The sequence below is a fragment of the Salvia hispanica genome, chromosome 2, assembly GCF_023119035.1.
Source record: "Salvia hispanica cultivar TCC Black 2014 chromosome 2, UniMelb_Shisp_WGS_1.0, whole genome shotgun sequence".
Lineage (NCBI taxonomy): Eukaryota > Viridiplantae > Streptophyta > Magnoliopsida > Lamiales > Lamiaceae > Salvia > Salvia hispanica.
In genome coordinates this window covers 29,783,507-29,803,958 of record NC_062966.1, presented here as the reverse complement: position 1 = coordinate 29,803,958, position 20,452 = coordinate 29,783,507, and the positions used below count along the sequence as shown (strand labels likewise).

Genomic DNA, 20,452 nt, shown 5'->3' with positions numbered 1-20,452 from the left:
GGTGTTTAGCAGTGATGATTAGATTACTAATCCCAGCTCTATGAGACCTTTGTTTTGTGTGAAGGTCAGGGACAATACTTTTTTCTCACGTCTCATCTGAGCCACTCCATTTTTAATTTTAATTTGTTGCAATTTTTCTAGTGAATATACGTTGTTCAAATTGTTTTGTGATTAATGTCTTTTTTTATTTGCACAACAATATTTTAGTATCATGAAGGCAATGTAATCGCGTCATGTTTGTTGGAGTTGGACTGAAATATAGGAATATGTACATAATGTAACTTGGTATATATCTATAATGTATTTCATGTTTTTGGGTGATGTAACTTGGTAATATCTATAATGTATTTCGTGTTTTTGGTATATATCTTGTTGTCTTACCGAGGGTATTTATGAATCCAACGTTTGTCAATATCAGTATTTGACATTGTGTAATAGCTAACATATTATTCAACCCACTTAGTAACGATTTACATTATCATTACTCTAGATTTACATTAGTCAATTTTTCGATTTACATTGTTTAGCACATGCAATTCAATACTGTCCAATTTCGTTGTTTGTTTTGTTTTTATGTATAAGTATCGTTTGTTGAGCACATTTAATCATCAGCACCATCAACTACTCTTTCCCTCTTAGACCTTGTACATAAGATAAAACAAGGACGATTACAAATCAACTACGGAATATTGTATTTCACACATGTATTAAAATATAATTCTACTAAAAGCACATAATGTTGCAGCATCAATTGAATAATGTATGTACACACCAACATGAGCCCCATCCCGTTTACATTATTGCTTTTATTAGCTTACACTACTGTGTTCAGCCTGTTGTATGTTACTAATTAGGGGTAACAATGTAACGTATAGCACAAACACTTGGCAAACAGAGCTCATACCCATGGCTACAATGTTAACAATTATGCAATACATTATTATCGTTTGCCTATTGGATAATGTAACAGGAAGTAGTTAATAATGAAACAAAGGGCATGCAAATAATAGCAAGAAACAACTTATTTCAGGGCGCATACTAAATTACATATTAAGTTACATTGTTGATAAATCTAGAATACATTATTTCATTATACATGCGGATAATGTTACTGGAACTCTTCAATAATGTAAACAAATATGATGATGTATCATGTTTATAGCTACAGGTTATCATCTGTGGGTTTCGCAATCGACTTGAAGGGTCGCCCTCTTTTGACCACGTTCTTCGCATTTTCCATTGGAGAGTCCTGAATGACCACAACATTACAACCGGGTTTAGTAGAATTCAAAAAAATCCTAAACAAACAAACAAACAAACAAACAAACAAACAAACAAGCAACATACCCAAAGTTAAACTGAATAATGTAATCAATGTTCAAAGACGAAACGTGTGCTGATACACACTGTAAATAGAAGCTTCAGCAACAGAATTCATAACTTACACTACAGTTGTACAATTCATCTCAATAATGTAAACAAAAAATTCAACCTTTAGTCTTGAACAGTTTCAAAGCAAAAACGAATACGGTTGTAAATTACCTCAAAATTCAACAGTGTTCTAGAACAACCATTTAATTAAAGAACCAAGTCTATAAATTACCTCAAAACAGTCGAACAATGGTCGCTTCAATTGTACCACTGCCGTGCTCAGTGGAAACGAAATTGTTGTGTTTAAACCACCGAATCTGAATACAAAAACGCCTGCGGTTGAATGTGCTGAATAGAAAATATTGGCGTTGTAGTGATGAAGAAACGACTAGGGTTGAATGTGTAGAGAAATTTAGGGAATTAGGTTTTGTGTAGAATGGGCTGAATTGGAGTGAAAAATCGAGGGTGAGAGGATGTGGGAGGTTGGTTGAAATTAATTAGAGCTTATTTCAGAACTTCCATTTAAAAAACCGATTGCTATTGTTGATGTTCCAAATATACCCCTATAATGTAAATCAGACTTCGTAATAATGTAACACGGAGAATGATATATACTATTAATCTAATCCATCCATCAAGTTAATCCTAAGGCTATAATTATATTTGAACTTAACACTAAAGGATCATTTGGACCATAGTGAACTTATATATATATATATATAAGGTTTTCATCTACCAAAAGAAGTCCCTAAGTATAGAAATACAGATCATATATGGACCGTCAGATTTGGAGATTAATGGCCATGATCTGGAATGACTCCTCGTTTTGGTTGGGTCATAATAAGACGAATTTGTGTCATGTGAGGGGTAAAATAGGAATAAAAAAATTAGGAACTGTCAATTGCCGTTATAGTGGGCAGATTTTATGGGATTTATTAATATTGACAGCAAAATACATTTTCATTTCCTACGCTGGATATTAGGTGAGAGAGAGAAAAAAGTTTATCATTTCTTCAAAGCAAACAACACAAAATCGTTCACCCCTAAACCAAAAAACCCTAATAATTTATTTCACACGCTTCAGCGAAATAGGCGATATCTCTCAACAGCGACGATGACCACTCGCTCTGCCGGAGCAGGGATCGTGGAAGGTAAAGGTTAATAAAAATTTCTAATAACTTCTATTTTTAATTTTTGGGTCAAAATTGATTCACGATTTCTGGCATTTTTATTTGCTATCCACAAGTTTATGAAAGGATGAAGGTGAACATGAAAGAAGCATAAAACCAACCTCCGAAAAATGGTATTTGGCCGCCTAGATTTGGGTCATTTTGGTGTCGATTGTTTGGATTTTTAAATTTTTCCCTAATTTTCTAACCTTGGTTGTGTTTCGAATAGCCACTCAATCTGGTTGGCGAACTTTGAAGAACAATTCAGAGGGAATCATTGATGGCAAAGGCGAGGCCTAAACAAATGCTCCCATAATTGATGGATCCAATGCTTTAAAAGGTAATAGATTTACAGAAAAACTAAGAATGTCTCTCATAATTTCATTTCATATACAAGAAACGTATTAGGTCATATATGTACCAGTTTTGTGTCATGTTTACAAACTGTTATTATTTCTATAAGTTGCATTCAATTTGGAATCAGCTAAAATAAATGTAATGGTCACTGATTAGCATTAGAATAGTTTTATGGGTTATGTAGTAGAAATATATGAATTAGGTCATGTTTGTATCACTTTTATATCGTAAGTGACTGCAGCGTTTATTTTCTCAGATGGAAGTCAACATGGGTGAGAGAAGGCCATTGGAATTGTGGACTATCGACTAGATATAAGGGTGTGCTTCAGTATTTAAGAGCTAAAAACTGTTGTGTTGAAGTTGGCTGAAAATAATCACAGCTCTTTTTCCAATAAAACATCGACATCCAAACATTACGCAACGGACAACAAGAAGATGACCATCGACATTGAAAAGATGATAGCAAGCTATAGAGCTTCTGTAATGGCCATGTCAAAAATTTTGAATTTAAAGTATGTTTCATTAATTATGTGCGTATTTAACGTATGGATTTTCAAACATTTTATTTCATCAATGGGTGATACTTTAAAATGACATTGGATTTTATTGTTTCTTCAAATTAGATTTTAATATGAATTCATTTTGAGCAAAAAAGATAAAAATAAAATCATTAATTTGTTGTGGAATTTTTGTACAGTAATTAAGCAACTTGTGAGAAAAATTTGATTATGTAAATTAGCAGTTCATGTCATAATATATGCATGTAAGAGTCATTATGAGCATAACAGCCAAAAAATAATACCTGAGTCATAATACATGAATATTTGGGTCATAGCATCGTATGGTTAAATTGTGTCATAATAAACCAACATTTGGGTCATTATATAACACTAAGGAGTACCAGAATGCGTCATACAAATCTGATCGAAATGTTCATATCAAACAAACTGAAGTAAAATACACGATTATTCTCATGTTATTGACATATTAAAAAAAACTCAATATTTATACGGCCGAAGAATACACAAACAATAACCCAAACATCAGCCATTCTTTGGGTCATACTAAACGAATATTTGGGTCATGTCAACTTATGGATAAATTGGGTCATAATAATCCAATATTCGAGTCATTACATAAAAATATCGAGTACCAGGATGCCTCATACAAATATGAACGAACTGAGTAATTTCAAACAACCTCACAATGCAAATAAAATGGAGTCCAATAAAAAACTTAAACTGACGTTACTTCAAAAAAGAGAATACATGGTATCAAACTTCAAAATTTCTTCTAGACCGTCGCTTTTCTTTCTCTTTGAATTTGTCGCAATTCCTTCAATCGCGGTGACCCCACTCCTGACATTTCTTGCATTGACACATAGGCTTGCTCTTAAGCTTCAAAGCCTTCTCCACTCTTGAGGGGACTCTACTACCAGATCCCTTCGTGCTGGCGACTTCTGCTGGGTGAACATCTACTTCTTAGGGTGCCTCCGTCCCATAAAAGTCCTCTATTAGTTTCTTCTTTTGTGCTGTAGACATTACTACGCCATTGGCAAAAATCTGCTGCTTGCTTCACGAACTAACCACATAGATCATACATAGGAAAAATCAGAGCATATAATAAAACGTATCATACAAATGCCAAAAATGTGTCATACAAGTTAAATTACAGGAATTCAAAAAATAACAATGATAATGAGTCATACTAAACAAGTTATCATATCATAACAAATGAATTAAAATTGACAACATTTCCCAAAAAAATGAAATGCAAATATAACGTCAAGCGACATAGAACATTGGTGCGATTAAATACACAATCAAGTCATTGAAATATGTTGAAAACTGTAATACAAATATTTCACAACAGAACCTGTGTTTTCTACAACATCATCAGAGAATGGATTGATTGTCTCCCAGCGAAGAAGGATCTACTACGGTTCCCATTTATGGAGAAACGGTGCAATAAATCTATGCCACAAGAAAACAAAAATTAAAATTGATATCGTTAAACAGAATAAGAAAAAATTATGAAAATGAATTTACATATTAAACAATGAACACCGACTAAAGAAATTAATTACGATATAAAAAACTGATATGAATCTAAATTACTGATGAAACAAACGGCGACGGAGTGTAGAATAATATTAGCAACACATAAAACAATAATAATGGTAGATTTGTTGAAGAAGATGTAAAAACAACAGGAGATGAAGAAGATGAAAATTAACTCCCCAATCACGAAAGGAATTGTTAATGGAAAGAGAGACGTGCATCATTATAGGAATTGGAATAACAATCTAATGAACTAGAATGACACTATTAACCTTTTAGGATTATAAGTGAATAAAAAAAAGAAACTTGCGAAAATGTTTAAGCCATTAGATCTTCTCATCTCAAGATTAAAACACCTAATCCTATGGTCTAAATTCGGCCTTCATTTCTGGATTTAAAGTGATACTTATATATATATATATATATATATAGTTGTGATCAATGTCGAACCAATTTTAAAGACCGAACTAGAGACCAAATCTGGGTCATTAGATCTAGTTTTTTTATGAGATGTGCTGCTGTGAAAAATTTTTCGGCTTCATTACAAGCCCATTTTACTTTATTATATATGTTTATTACGTCATTCCGTACTTCAAATGCTTCTACACATACTTCATTCCAATAATTTATTACATTATTCCATGTGTTTATTAAACCATATTAGCGCCATGGCGTTGGTGATAGATATTTTAGAGAGAAAGAACGGCACGCGACGGTGAAACCACATTTACATACTGGAATGAAGTAAAAACCTACTAGAATGAAGTAAAAACCTACTAGAATGAAGCAATATATTCTGGAACGAAGTTAAATCTTCGTAACATGTTAGTATGACTTATTTACCTTCAGATGAATTAAAATAGGCTCGTGATGAGGACGAAAAGAATTTATAAATTTCTGTATCTTATCCATAAAAAACTAGATCTAAAAGCCCTAATTTGGTATGGTTCGATGGTTCGGTCTTTAAGAGTGGATTTGTAGATAATGGGACTCTATATATATATATATATAGGGGCATGTTAGGGTGCCACCACCCCTTAAAATAATACCATACCACCATTTCTAGCCAATCATTTGTACACGTGGACGAATAATAAGCTGCCACGTGGCAAAAAAAAATCTGGAAAAAGACGGGCAACAATGTGCTGGTCTTTATACAACAATTTTTCTTGAACAGCAATATCCGACACACTATACAACAATCTATAGATTGCTATGTAGTGTTTGTAATATTGCTATGTAGCGTTTATAATATTGTTGTATAAGCGGTGTCACGCTGTCATTTTAAGAGGGGTTGTCATTTTAACACAAACATATATATATATAGGGATGTATTCAAATCCTTTTCGTATCTTTTGTCCTTTTTTCCTTCTTAATCCTAACCCCACGATTTTGTCATCTAACTGTTAGATTAATGTCACGTGTCATTTAATAATGCACATTTTCATTCTAATAATGCACAGTGGCTAATAATGCAACATTATAGACTAATAATGCACATTTTCATTCTAATAATGCACAACGGCTAATAATGCAACATTATAGACTAATAATGCATTGATCACAACCATCCAATTCAAGGATCCAAGGGCTGAGATTAAGAAGGAAATAGGACACTTAAGGTACAAAGGAGCCTAACGCACCCCTATATATATATATATATATATATATATATTTTAAAATGACAACACTCTTAAAATGACACTGTGACACCACGCTACACTGCAATATTATATATGCTAGACTGCAATAGTATAGACGCTAGACAACAATCTACAGCAATCTATAGATTGCAGTCTAGCGTATTGGATATTGCAGACCGCTTCACCTTGCAGTCTAGAGTATTGGATATTGCAGTCTAGAGTATTGAATGTTGCAGTCCGCGTAAATTTACCCTTGTGAATTTTTTATGATTGCCACATGGCAGCTGATTATTCGTCCACGTGTACAAATGATTGGCTAGGAATGGTGGTATGATGTTATTTTAAGAGGGGTTGTCATTTTAACACATCCCTATATGTATATCATATCAATAAGTGAAATTTGTCAAAAATCAAAGCAAATCTCAGTCATTGGATCTTGTAATGTAACTGTTAGATTTGTGCCACGTGTCATGTAATAATGTAGATTGTGTAGTATAATAATGTAGTTCTGCTACTAATGTAACACGTATTAGTGTAATAATGTAGATTGTGTAGTCCAATAATGCAGCTCGGCTAATAATGTAACATTTTTTGTGTAATAAGGTAGCTCGGATATTATTATCACAACTATCCAATCTAAGGATCCAAGGGTTGAGATTTGCTTTGATTTTTTACAGAGTTTCACTTATTGACCATAGCGCGCCCCTATATATATGTATGTGATCAATTGCTAACTAATTAGAAATCTAAAATTAAGACCAATTCCTAACTATTAGACGAGGAGATCTAATGGTTGAAACGATTACAACTAAATTATATTATAAATTTAAATAATAATTAATTAAATTTAAAGGGTATTAATTCAGTTCATATACTCCCTCCGTCCCAAGATAAGTGACTTAGTTCTTTTGGGTACGGGATTTAAGAAATGGTATTTAAATAAGTTAAAGTGGAGAGAGTAAAGTATGAGAGAGGGAAAAGTAGAGGAGAGAAGAGAGAATAAAGTTGGTGGAGAATAAAGTAAGAGAGATGACTTTTTGCTAAAAATGGAAATAGGTCACTTATAGTGGGACATCTCAAAAAGGAATACAAGTCACTTATCCTGGGACGGATGGAGTATATAGTACTCCCTCCGTCCCACAAAAAATGACACACTTTCCTTTTTAGTTTGTCCCACAAAAGATGTCACATTTCCCTTTTTGGAAAAAGTTCTCTCTCACATGAATATAAAAATTATATTTTCTCTCTCCATTTAACACACAAAACAAAACCTCCTAAAATCCCGTGCCATTTTCAAAGTATGCCAACTTCTCTGGGACGGAGGGAGTAGTTAAAACTAACTACTTTCTCTCTCTTCAAAATCATCTCAAAACTTTAAATTTATGTAACTCTCTTGATTAAATTATTTTTTCACAAAAAATATATCAAATTAAAGATAATTTTATAACAATTCTAACGAGATCGCAATTGCATATGTTCCGACGACGTTCAGATGATGAAATTTGATTATTTTTATTTCAATGTCGTATATGTTCATAAGCAATTTTTTATCAATAAATGCATCAAAAATTTTCAATATAATGCATGTAAAATCTCAATAAAATTGTGTTGATATTTTCGTGTACTTGTGCTGAAATATTCATGTCATTGTGTTGATATTTTTAAGGGTTTTTGGCTTTTTAAACCAAAACCTTTCCCCGAATTCCGGTTTTTCCCATGAACTATGATATTTGTTTTTAAAACCACGAACTTTCATTTCGTTAGGATTTTCCCCTGGCGGGTCAACGACAAAACCCGGGTTGTCTACATGTCAATTTTAATCCTATTTGTCACTAAATTGATTACTTGGATACTATTTGGCACAATAATACATACACTCACAATTATTACATAACAAATGACAACTTTTGAATAAATAAAACACAACTTTAACATTTTGAATTATGCTATTCGGGTCGGAAATGTGTTATTCGGGTTGGGTGGGGAAAATCCTAACGAAATGAAAGTTCGAGGTTTTAAAAACAAATCTCATAGTTCATGAGAAAAACCGGAATTCGGGGAAAGGTTTTGGTTTAAAAAGCCAAAAATCCTATTTTAATACACTATGTTGATATAAAAAAAAACCACGAAAATTGTAATTTGATAACTAAATGACGATCTTACCCATTTGTTGAAATTCGTGAGGTTTAATCTCACCCATTCGTTTTAAAATATAAGGGTATAGATTTGGTCTTAATTTTGGAATCTACTATTTATCGAGTATTTATTGAAATTCTTGAGTTTTCCTCTTTGAGAATTTTATCTAATTCCTTCTTGAAGATTGCTTGTTTCTTTCCATAGATAGAATCAAGTAGAGGTATGCATCCATGATAGTGTAAATATTAAGGGTCCGTTTGATAAGAAAGGTGAGATATAAAAAATATGTGAATTAAGTTAAGGAGGCAGATAAAGTTTTTTCGTGATTGTTCGGTAGGCGAGAAATTATTTAAATTTGTGTATTAGATAATACATGAAATGACACAGTTACCTATCTTTTTGCAATGAGTAGTAGGACAAAGTAATTACCTCTATCAAATAATAGAAATTTGACCAAGTAACAACTCAGCCCCACTGAGAATCGAGAGTCACTTGAAGAGCAAATTTTTTGAAAATCAAATATGTTTAGATCAACCATGAACCATCAATGCCTTAGAGAATCAAAGAGAAAATTCATTTGAACCATTTGAAAATCAAAGAGAAAAATTGGTAAACAATAGAATCACCTCTGCTGTATTTTTCAGCAGCAATTAAAAGAAAGAAGAAAAATAATGTCAGAGAATCAAAGAGCCCCATCCCTGCATCCCGCATTGAACCATTTTAACACCCATTTTTCAGCAGCTCCTTCAATTGAACCATTTGAACAGAATTTGAAGAGACAAATCGGGCAAACACAAGAGTTATCTCTACCCAAATTTTTCCATCATCAAGAGAAAAGAAACAGAGAAATCCCCATCTTGATTTTAGAACCATAATCGACGAATCATAGAAACCACGGAAGAACCCCATCCCACATTCAACCAACATCGAAATGAATCGCACCCCACAGTCAACATGCCTCGAAGAATCAACCACGGTAGAATTAAACCCAGGTACTAGGCCATGAATCGGCGCCGGCTAACGATGTGCCGGTGGCCGTGTTCCGACTGCGCTGATGTGCTTGCCGGTGGTATGAACTTAATTTGACTGAAAGGGGGCGAATCATAGGAGGAGAGGACGAGGGAGGGGTAGGATCATTACATAACCTAACATATCTGTGGAATACATAATTGGGCAAAACCAATGTATTTTTGGTAGGTTGAGACAGGCCCTTGAGTTTTATCGGGCCTTGAGTTAAGTATTTATGTGTTATCAAACAAACAGAAAAATATAAATCTATATCTTGGCATTACATCCTTATCAAACACGCCCTAAAAAGTGGAGCCAAAATAGTGCAGTTTGGATTAGTATAAGTTGCACAAGGTTGTCTTTATCATTTTGGTTAAGGTCCTATAGTTTTAATCTTAGCTATTCATCATTTACTCATTCTTCATTTTCTAATTTCCTATTCAATTCAAATTTGGATCTAATGTTTGTGGCTAGATCCACCTTTATCTTTTTTGATTTTTTGTTTAACTTGGTTATCAACACTTATGGCGTAATCCTTGGGTAAACCACATAGATCTAGTTTTTGTTGCTAAATCCATCTTATCCTTTTGTGTTTAACATGATGATCAACACTTGTGGCATAATCCTTTTAGCTAGTAAAACAATTTATTTAGCAAAATAATTAGAAAATATTTAAGTGACTAATAATGCCGGACTAAGCCTAATCCGGTCAAAAAATCGCTCATTCAAAGTTGATCGTCAGAAATTGATGGAACCATAGAAAAATTACCGCATCGACAACGATTTTGTTTGTTATGGACATGATCTTGATAAAATGAATGTGTTGGACCTACTTATTATTTTGAGAATATATTTAGGACCAATTTACAACTGTTACTTAAAAAAATGAAATGAAAGTAGACCATCTTCATCCGTGACCCTCATCTAACCCAACCCCAATCAGCATTTTAATAAAATATTTATTTCTCATACATACACAACCCCCGACTTAATATAATTCTCACTTCCATCACTAACCCTAACACAACTTTCTTTTTACATACTTATAAATATTTTTAATAAATATATAAAATAAAATAAATTATTATATTTAAATGTATAAAATAGTGATTACTAATTAGCGATTCATATAAATAAAGTATATTATATTATTACATTAAAATAAATAAATAGAATTATACGGTGATACTATAAAATTAACAAGTCAACTAATATATAGATTAAAAGTTAAAAATAAAAAGAAAAGTAATTCAATAAAGAAAAATAAAATTAAGAGTTGCAAAATAAAAGATATTCCTTCCGTCCCTTAAAATTTGGTACCATTGATCCTGCACGGGTTTTAAGAAATATAATACTCCCTCCGTCCCATAAAAGTTGAGACAAAACTTTTGGGCACGGAGATTAAGAATTTATATTAAATAAATAGGAGAGATGAAAAAAGTAGGAAAGATAAGAGAGAGTAAAGTAAATGATGGAATAAAGTAAGAGTGATTAGATGTTTTGTCTTTAGTTAAAAAAGGAAATGACTCAACTTTGTTGGGACGGACTAAAAAGGAATACGACTCAACTTTTATGGGACGGGGGGAGTAAAAAGTGGGTTGAAAAAGTTAGAGACATGTGAGTCCTACTTTTATATATTAGTTATAAAATAAAATGTGAGTGAGAGTGAGTTAGTGAAATGTAGGGTCCACTACCAGAAATGGTAAAAGTGAAAGGTGATAAATTTTCAGGGACGGACGAAAAATGAAATAGGTGACAAATTTTCAGGGATGAAGGGAGTAGCATATTTAAAATGGCAACCAGTAATATGGCGCCACATGTCTGACCCCCTTCATTTCTCTGGATTTGGATCCCCTGTTGTGGTTGATAGCACAACAGGGGATGTTGTTACACGCATCCCATTATTATATTATTAAATTATATTATTAAAATATTAATTTATTTTATTATAAAATAAATAATTGTGTGGGTATGGTTTGGCACAGCTCTTGCTCTTGCTGTGCACAGCAGGGGATCCTTGCCCCATTTCTCTTGGGGGCGACTGACAAAATGCTACTCCATTAATTTTGATTTATTTTTATATAAAACATTATTTTTCTCACGTGTGACCCTCCCACGAGGGTTACCGCTGCTAATTGTCGTAGGTATACTCAATTTGTGAAGAAAGCTCTGAAACAAATCGACTACTAGGTGGAAATTAGAGTCCGGATTATCTAATTCTTTTCCTACACCATCTCCTGCTCCACCACTCACAAACATAAGTAATAGACCCATTATCATATTTTATGTTTGTGAGGAGTGGAGCAGGAGATGGTGTAGGAAAAGAATTAGGTGATCCGGACCACGAAATTAGACCTTCCTTAATTTAAAACTTGAGTGAACTTCAAAAATGGTCTCTGGACTATGGGTTTATCTCGTAAATGGTCCCTGGACTTTAAAAATATCACCAGCAGTCCCTGGACTAAGGCTTAATATCAAAAACGGTCCTTTTGCACTGTTTCGAGACGAAAATGCCCTTTTCAGGCTTTGGGCAATTTGGACAATTCAATTTCGTCTACTATTCATGAAGTCAGCAACTCATTTAATTTTTGCAGGTTTTGTCATAATTGCATCTCCCTCTCTTCACACCTTCTCTCCTGCCTCTCTCCTCTATCTCTCTCTTCCCTTCTTCTTCCTCTGGCTTCCTCTGGTCTCTTCCCTTCCACAGTCGTCTACTGCTCGAACACCTCCACAGTCGTGCTCTCTCTCTCTACGTGTCAACACCCCATATGTGTATATATGACAATACATGCAAATCCGGGTGAGTCTGACAGTTTGAAAAAGTTCAAATTTTGAAATGCCCAATTCTGGGACGACATATGATATTACTTTAAAACCCGATATGATATTACTTTAAAACCGGATATGATATTAGTTTTGTACTGCATCTGATATTAGTTTTTGAAACACTAATGTACTACGTCTGATATTTGTTTGTTGTACTACATCTAATTTTAGTTTGTATGGCATCTGAAGTGCAATTTTGATATTATTTAGAGTTGATTTAGCTGTATAGAATACTAGTCATGTTATTATTTCAACAACTTTCATTTCGCCGTGGTTAATTAGCCAAATCTTCAAATCACAATTTTAAAACCAAAAACTTCATACTTAACAATACATAAATCTTGTTAATCAAATTACATCAATTTAATCACTTGAAATTTTTGGTTCTGATCACACACTACAAATTTTAATCCTCGCAAGTTACCCTGTATATTGTATTCAATTCAGAACCCATTTCATACCCATCGAACAAAACTCATTTCGGCCATTAAACTATTCAAATCACAACAACTAAAACTTCAAACATAGAAATGTTCATCCCCAAGATCACGATCTGCAAATTAAAAGTCAAACTATGCAAATTAAGTAACTTTTTCCCCAAAATCCAGCACTTCAAATTACAATTCTTCTTCGCAAAATGTTTCTTCACCAATATTTTTCCCCGCACATTGCAATGGAGTACTTGTTCAATTCTACTTCATCAAACTGACCATAATGGCTACAAATGAAACCACCAACGAAAACCCAGCAACTAACACAAGAATATAATCTTTCACTTTACTTCCACCTTCACACCGCTTTGGATATACTTCATAATGAACTTCGTCTTCTCCTCCAATTTCATCTTCTCCTCCAACTTCGTCTTCATGACCATTGTTTCCAACCAAGTAATTGCAGCCTTCAAAATCCACACGCTTCGGATGACACCACCGAAAATAATTGCAGCCTCCAACTGTGCCCTTTTTCTCGCATACGAAATACAACATTCCAAATGATGCCTTTCTTGCGTCGGCAACGATTTTGAGAGTCGCTCTGTGCCGGCACATACAATTTTCGTACTCATACCGGAGCCACTTACAACCATTCCCTCCTCCTCCTCCAACGGACAGCGAAGACATGAAGGCAAGCAAACTCGACGTTGCGGAGGGAAGCAGGACCAAGAAGAAGAAGAATCGCGTCTAGATTTTACGGAGTAAATGGTTCAAACAAGAAGAAGAAGAAGAAGGGAAGTGAGACAGGGGAGAGAGAATATTGTAAATATTAATAGAAGGTGTGAAGAGAGAGAGAGATGCAATTATGACAAAACCGCAAAATTAAATGAGTTGCTGACTTCATGAACAGTAGACGAAATTGAATTGTCCAAATTGCCCAAAGCCTGAAAAGGGCATTTTCGCCTCGAAACAGTGCAAAAGGACCGTTTTTGATATTAAGCCTTAGTCCAGGAACTGTTGGTGATATTTTTAAAATTCAGGGACCATTTACGAGATAAAGAACCATTTTTTAAGTTTACTCTTAAAACTTTGACTATTTGACTCTGTAGTCTATCCAATTCCAAATTTCCTTTGTTTCTGCAAACTGCGTATTCTATCCAAGGATAAACTACTTTGGCGGAAACTTTTCTTCTGCCTTCACTCACATATCGCAATCTCTCCAATTCACCTCACCGCCTCAGAGTTTATTGCAGTTTCTCTCCCCTCTACCTTGTGAGCGACTATAATTCATACATATATAGTCTATTTCCCAAAATAAGCATCTTTTTGTTTAATGTTATAAAAATCGGAGTTTGGGATCACGCGTATCCATTTTCGTTGGATATTTTTTTGATAATCTGTGTTTCGAAAAAGGTTGTTTCCCCATTTCAATGTATCTATTGTCGATGAATTTTGAATAAATTAGTTACTACGGTTATGAAGTTGGGATCTTTCTTGTTAAGGAAAGGGTTTTTAATGTTAGATTGTGTTCTATTTGCACGCATTGATTGATTATTATATTCATTTATTTATTTGGTTTGTGAGAAGATGGGTTTAGTGGGAGTTTCTTGCTTGCTTGATGCGTAGAAGATGGTGTTAGCAACATTTCAGCTGCGGGTAAATCTCTGTCCAGATATTTTATTGATAAATGAGAATTGAGCTAATATTTTTACTGGAAAGGATAATTTAGTTATTATGAGATGCATTATTTGGTACAAACTGTTACGTTTAAATGTTCGAGACGATCCTAGATTAAGAGATATTGAATGTATTCGAAATCATTTGTGTTTTGGTCTTCATAGTTGTAGAGTATTGAATGATTATCTGTTTCCCCTCATTAATTAGGGCTCTTGTAGCAGTTTCCCTTGTGTGCCCTCAGCACGCTGCAGAGGGAGCCAACTAAAATACCTTTTGCCCTCAGTCCCACGAGTTGGGAGAAAAGATAGTCTGAGATCCTTAAGATGCAGATCATGTTCAAGGTTAGATATTTACATACAGGATTTCTAATGAATCATTAAATGACAACATATAGATGAACATGTCATTTGGGCAACCATTGGTGGGCACTAAATGAGTATGATCAGCATTATAAACCTCTTAAGGAATGCTCTCGGCTATTATGTTAATATGGTGGACACTCTTCATAATTTGTCGTTAGATAGAAGACTGAAAAATAACAAAATATATTGTTTTTGTAATCCAGTACTTCTACATACTGGAGTTTATTTTTACTGGACTTTCAACAACTCTATTTTTAAGTCATACCTTTTGTTTATGATATTTACTGTTCATGATTTCACGTAGGTATTTATGACATGTTCAATGCTTGATCATTTCATTTGATTTGTGCCTGTTTCATATAAAACTGATTAAACATCTTGCACAGTGGAGGAGCTTTTTTTATTCTTGGACCAAAGTCCAAAATATCTAAAATATCAGCTTTCAAAGGTGGCAATCGACATGATGATCTGAGTGGCAGAGCTAATGACTCCAAGTCTCTAAAGAATCCTCTTAAAGTTTCTTATTTACAACATGAGAGTGAAGAATCCTTCGTGGAATCTTCAAAGGCACATAATGTTGTGCCTGCCCCTTATACAGCAGAAGATGAGAGAACAACCAGGTCCTTAGCTATGCAAAATCTCTTTAAGAACTGGTTGATGTTACTGCGTACCCCACTAGGAACACAACCAGTGGAAAGAACTCTCGAAGAACCTTCTGAGGGAACCTCAGAAGAGTCAAAGGTCGTGCAAAATAATGAAAAACATGAAGTGTTTAAGGCGGCTTGGTGCTACTTTTTGTGCTTGGATCCAACAATAAAGATACCATTGTTAATGTTGTGAGTATAGTTGTTTGTTCTCTCTCTCTCTCTCTCTCTGGGTGTAGAGTCTTGGGGGCCTTGGAGTAGTGATGGGCTGGTGTCAGCCCTCACTCTATGCGCTTGTGTAGCTATGTTTGCACTTACTTTTTCTTTTGCTTGCAAAGAAATTCTATTTTTCTATTGGTGCATATTTATGGCTCATCAATCTTAATGAATTTGGATTATAGTTAAGCAAGGGATGGTTTTCAGGATTAATATGAAGACTTGATTTTAGAATTGTTTGTCCCTGTGGTTTGCTTCTCATGTAGTGTTGTTAGTTATACTGATATTTCAATTAGATTGCTATGCCTTTGTTTGGCTAATTTTGTGGGCTTCAAAGAAGCAGATATGGCATCTCTTGAGCTTCCCCAAAACCTAGATGTTTGAAAATGTAAAAAGTTATATTTTTCTTTTCTTATGGCCTGCCTTCTGCATTTGACTTCCTATTTGAAATCTACTATTTGCTCCTTTATGATGACTAATATTGTGCATCCAACTGCATATTGCTGATGTCTTTCTCTGCATTGTGTTCACAGCACACCACTGTATCTGGCAGTAAACCTTGTATATGGATCGGAAGTATCTAAAGAATTAACTCCCCTGTGGATTCTTGGACCATTAGTTGCGGCGCTCTATGTGAAGATGCTGCGAGGAATATGCAACCTCTACGTGTTCAGCTTCATGCAAACTGTCAGAATAGTGAAGAACCTGCCAGCCTACTTCATGGTGGTACATGAGTACCTTTTCCGTGGGAAGCTAAAAGAAGCCATGCATAAATATGTATGGCAACTTCTCGTTGACATAAAAATTATGGACTACAAGGAGGTGATCAAGAGGAATTTGAAGGGTTTCCAAGGGTGGTTGGTGGAGAAATACCAGGATTTTGTTGAATCCATATGGCCGTATTACTGCAGAACAATCAGGTTTTTGAAGAGGGCCAATCTAATATAGCTCCAACTCCTCTTCAAGAGATATGTCCAAAAGGCATGAGTTTTTTCTCTGTTTCCCGTGGCTTAGCTCCTTACTTTAAGGTGAAATATCCATGGAGGTCCCTCCGTTAAGCCCCTTTTTGATTTGGGGTTCTCTCAACCGATTGGAGAGACATGTAGGGATGTGAATGCTTGTATTGAACATCAACGTTTCCCTCTGGCGTGGCGCATTCTTGGTTAGGTTGTTTTGTGGACTGATACTAAATTTTTTTCCCTATATTAACGCATATCTGATTATCTGAATCTGTTCTGAATGCATCTGAGTTTTCCTATCAGCAGTTATAGAAAGATCCCATTATTCATGTCGATTCATATTTTGATAAATTTTGATATGAGTGTTACAATGTTTTTATCTTTTCAATTCCTGCTGAGGCTTACGGTTTGCGGAATAATGTTGGGGCTTACTCCCTCTGTCCCTCATTAGAGCATTCCTATTCGTGCTCAATGGCAAGAGCACGGATGTGGACCTGGACCCCACTTTTATTCATTTTTTACTCTCTGCTCTTAGGCAAGAGCATAATTTCCACATCCAGCACTTCCACAAGGACAAGCTCAAAAGTCCCACCATTCTATTATTCAATTTGAATAAAAACATTTCCATAATATTAAAATGCATTAAAAATACCTGGAATACTATTACAAATTACAAAAAAATTAAAAATTACATAATTAAAATTCTAAAAATTAAAAATTACATTAATCAAAATCCTAAAAATTAAAAAATACATAATTCAAATGCTAAAAATTAAAAATTACATAATTAAATTCATAAAATTAAAAAAATTCAATACTCGTTGCCGAATTTCGCTCAAATGTATTTGATTAGGTCTTCTGGTTGTTGGTTAAGGGGTTATATATATAAGCAAACCTGGATGTTTGGGCATGTACATTTCCATTAAATTAATATGCAAGTTGGATTTGATAGTAGTATCAACCATTTATGACAAGGTATCATTCCTTTAATCACAACATTGAATGGGCTGATTTTGCGTCCAAGCTGAGTGAGCTCCTTTCGAAGCAATTTAATCGATTTTTCCCATCCACTTCATATCTAATGTGAAATAGTTTCACCTGACCACTTGAAGTTGAAAACTATAATTCGATTTTTTTGGGTGATGTGCAAGTATTTCTTGAAACATTGCAACTTGTTCCTCAACGGACACATACCTTTAACTATTTTGCAACCCCCACTTCCTTTAGAAGAGGACACAATCTTCTAAAGCTAATCTTTTCCATACAAAGATTGACTATGCAATCGATGTCGCTAAGCTCATATGTCGGACTTGTGCAGGAATCCGACCTATTAGAGAGTAGTGCCTATTCAAGTGCCACCTATGATGTCTACACATACGTCTACCGTGCCTCAAATAAAGATACAAAATTATGATAGTTTATAAATGGAAAAGATTCATTATGTCTTCTAACGTAATGTAAATGGCGGTAGACGTAGGTAAAGAAGGTGGCCACAATGAAGTAATTACACAATCGACGCGTTAGATTTTCTGCACAAATAAAAGTAACATAACTTTTCATCGTTATGAACAAATCTGAGTTAAATATGTAGTACTCTAGGAGCAAGTTTGTAAACTATCGATGCCTAACATGGTGTGACATAGGGGTGTCGAAACGGGTAGCGGGTAACGGGTATTCCCGAACCCGACCCGATACCCGTCGGGTAACGGGTACCCGATACCCGATGGAGTCGGGTAACGGGGCGGGATCGGGTATGACTATTTTGGATTTTGCGGGTATCGGACCCGATACCCGCTCGGGTAACCCGTTAGTCCCGACATACCCGATATGTATATTAATATTTTATAATTTTTTAATTTTAATACTTGCTGACTGGGCTGACTTAAAATCATAATGTAATTTTTTAATAGTAATATATTAAAAAACGTATCTTTTAAGTTTTTAACTTTTAATTAGGGTTAAGTATTTTTATCTTCCGTCTTTTCTGATTCAACTTCATTCAACTCCTTTTCTCCTTCCACCTGTCGTCTGTAACTTTTGGTTATAATTATTTACTACTTTTGATGAAAGTGAGACATTGTTGGTTACTTCGTTAATTTTTCATATTTAATTTTTTGAATGGTGATTTGAATTTTGGAGTTTGGATTTTTTGGCATTGTAATTGAATTTGAATTTACATGTTTACAGTCTTTACAGGTGGTATTTGGTAACATGAAAATTTGAAGCAGATATTTCAATTTTTTTTAAAAAAATATAAGTTTCTAATTCCTTATTTATAGTACGTAAACAATATAGAAGGAGAAATTAAGCATTTTAACTTAAAATTTTGGAAACACACGAAGGCGGAGAATCAAATATTACAATTACATTACATGCTTCATCTCAATTCTCAGCAAAATTAATTAATAAAAATGAGAATCTACTACATTCAACATGTAGTATTTTGTAAAATATTATAAACTATACAAATAAATAAAAAAAAAGAAGATTTGGAAAAAAAAAATTGGCTTCGGGTCGGGTACCCGCGGTGTCGGGTGCGGGATACCCGACTCGGGTATCGGGTAATACCCGACTCACTGCGGGACGGGTATCGGGACAAAGTTTTCGGCCAAAATCGGATGCGGGTACCCGACTCGTCGGGTGCGGGTACCGTTTCGACACCCCTAGTGTGACAGCAGCAAGTAATTGTTATAACAAGCTTCAGACCAAAACAACAATCACATAATCAAACAATAAACGTCTATTAGAGTTTTGTATACTAGGAATCACCTTTCAAGTGATTGGATATTGTTAAAAGCTCTTATTTTATTTTTCGAGGAATAGAACAAATTATGTTGTCATAATGGTGTTATGATTAACATTTAATGGTTGTTTTACATGTTTAAATGTATAAGAAACATAAAAGTCTAAGTCTTTGTTTTAGTAGACCGGTTGTGGGCGTTGTCTACTTTAAGGTAACACGGCCAATTCTGAACAAAGAAAAACAGGATTTCAAAATCCAAATAGGTTTTGACTACCTATCACGAAAGATTGCAAAATTAGTTCGTATATTTCTAAGCCTTACTAAAATAAGATGACATTTGTGTGGTATAGCACTGAATAGGTTTTATATGACATCTCTTTATGCTATCTACTGAAAGACCAGGTCTTGATATATAATTAGTATATTTAGCATTGAGCACACGTTATTGATTATGCATTACTTTGATTTATCAATTGGTGCGGAGTTTTCGCAACCCAATAATCCTGATATCTTGGGTAGGATGATTAATATCTGATGAGTTTGGTTTGATAATGTCCTCAAGAGGAGTCTAGTTGAAATTTAATTATTCCATGAATAATAATTAAGCGTTTCTTGTTGGGTCCACTCTTGGAATTAAAAAGATATTAATTAATAAATTAAGTCTATATTTAGCAAACATTAATTAATTAATGCACATCTGTATCTTTAGCGCAGAAAATAACTTTCTAAAAGTGGAAACCCGAATTACTTGTAATTTCGGATTTGGATGGGTAATTCAATATTATTACTGTAGTGGCTAATAATAATATTCCATTATGAGCTTGAATTAAATTGGGGAATCAATTTAATT

General features: G+C 34.2%; 1 protein-coding gene, 1 long non-coding RNA gene and 1 other non-coding gene across 4 annotated transcripts; 2 read left to right on the top strand and 1 right to left on the bottom strand.

Moving 5' to 3' along the window:
- On the top strand, positions 1-108 carry LOC125208693. The gene has a single exon (XR_007174175.1). It is a non-coding gene; the product is annotated as a small nucleolar RNA snoR69Y (small nucleolar RNA).
- A 3,982-nt stretch (positions 109-4,090) lies between these two features.
- LOC125203930 lies at positions 4,091-5,133 on the bottom strand. Its single transcript, XR_007173466.1, has 3 exons — positions 5,015-5,133; positions 4,773-4,870; positions 4,091-4,478 (listed from the first exon to the last, which is right to left on the bottom strand). It is a non-coding gene; the product is annotated as an uncharacterized LOC125203930 (long non-coding RNA).
- Positions 5,134-14,132: 8,999 nt separating this feature from the next.
- On the top strand, positions 14,133-17,194 carry LOC125208661. Of its 2 annotated transcripts, none has more exons than XM_048108314.1 (5): positions 14,133-14,273; positions 14,589-14,657; positions 14,886-15,019; positions 15,427-15,876; positions 16,434-17,194. In XM_048108314.1, exons 2-5 carry the CDS (start codon positions 14,631-14,633, stop codon positions 16,846-16,848), a joined length of 1,026 nt encoding a protein of 341 aa, XP_047964271.1. In that variant the 5' UTR covers positions 14,133-14,273; positions 14,589-14,630; the 3' UTR covers positions 16,849-17,194. The 2 variants fall into 2 exon arrangements, with proteins under 2 accessions (XP_047964271.1, XP_047964272.1); XM_048108315.1 differs by lacking the exon at positions 14,133-14,273 and adding an exon at positions 14,275-14,414.
- The last annotated feature ends 3,258 nt before the right edge of the window (positions 17,195-20,452 follow it).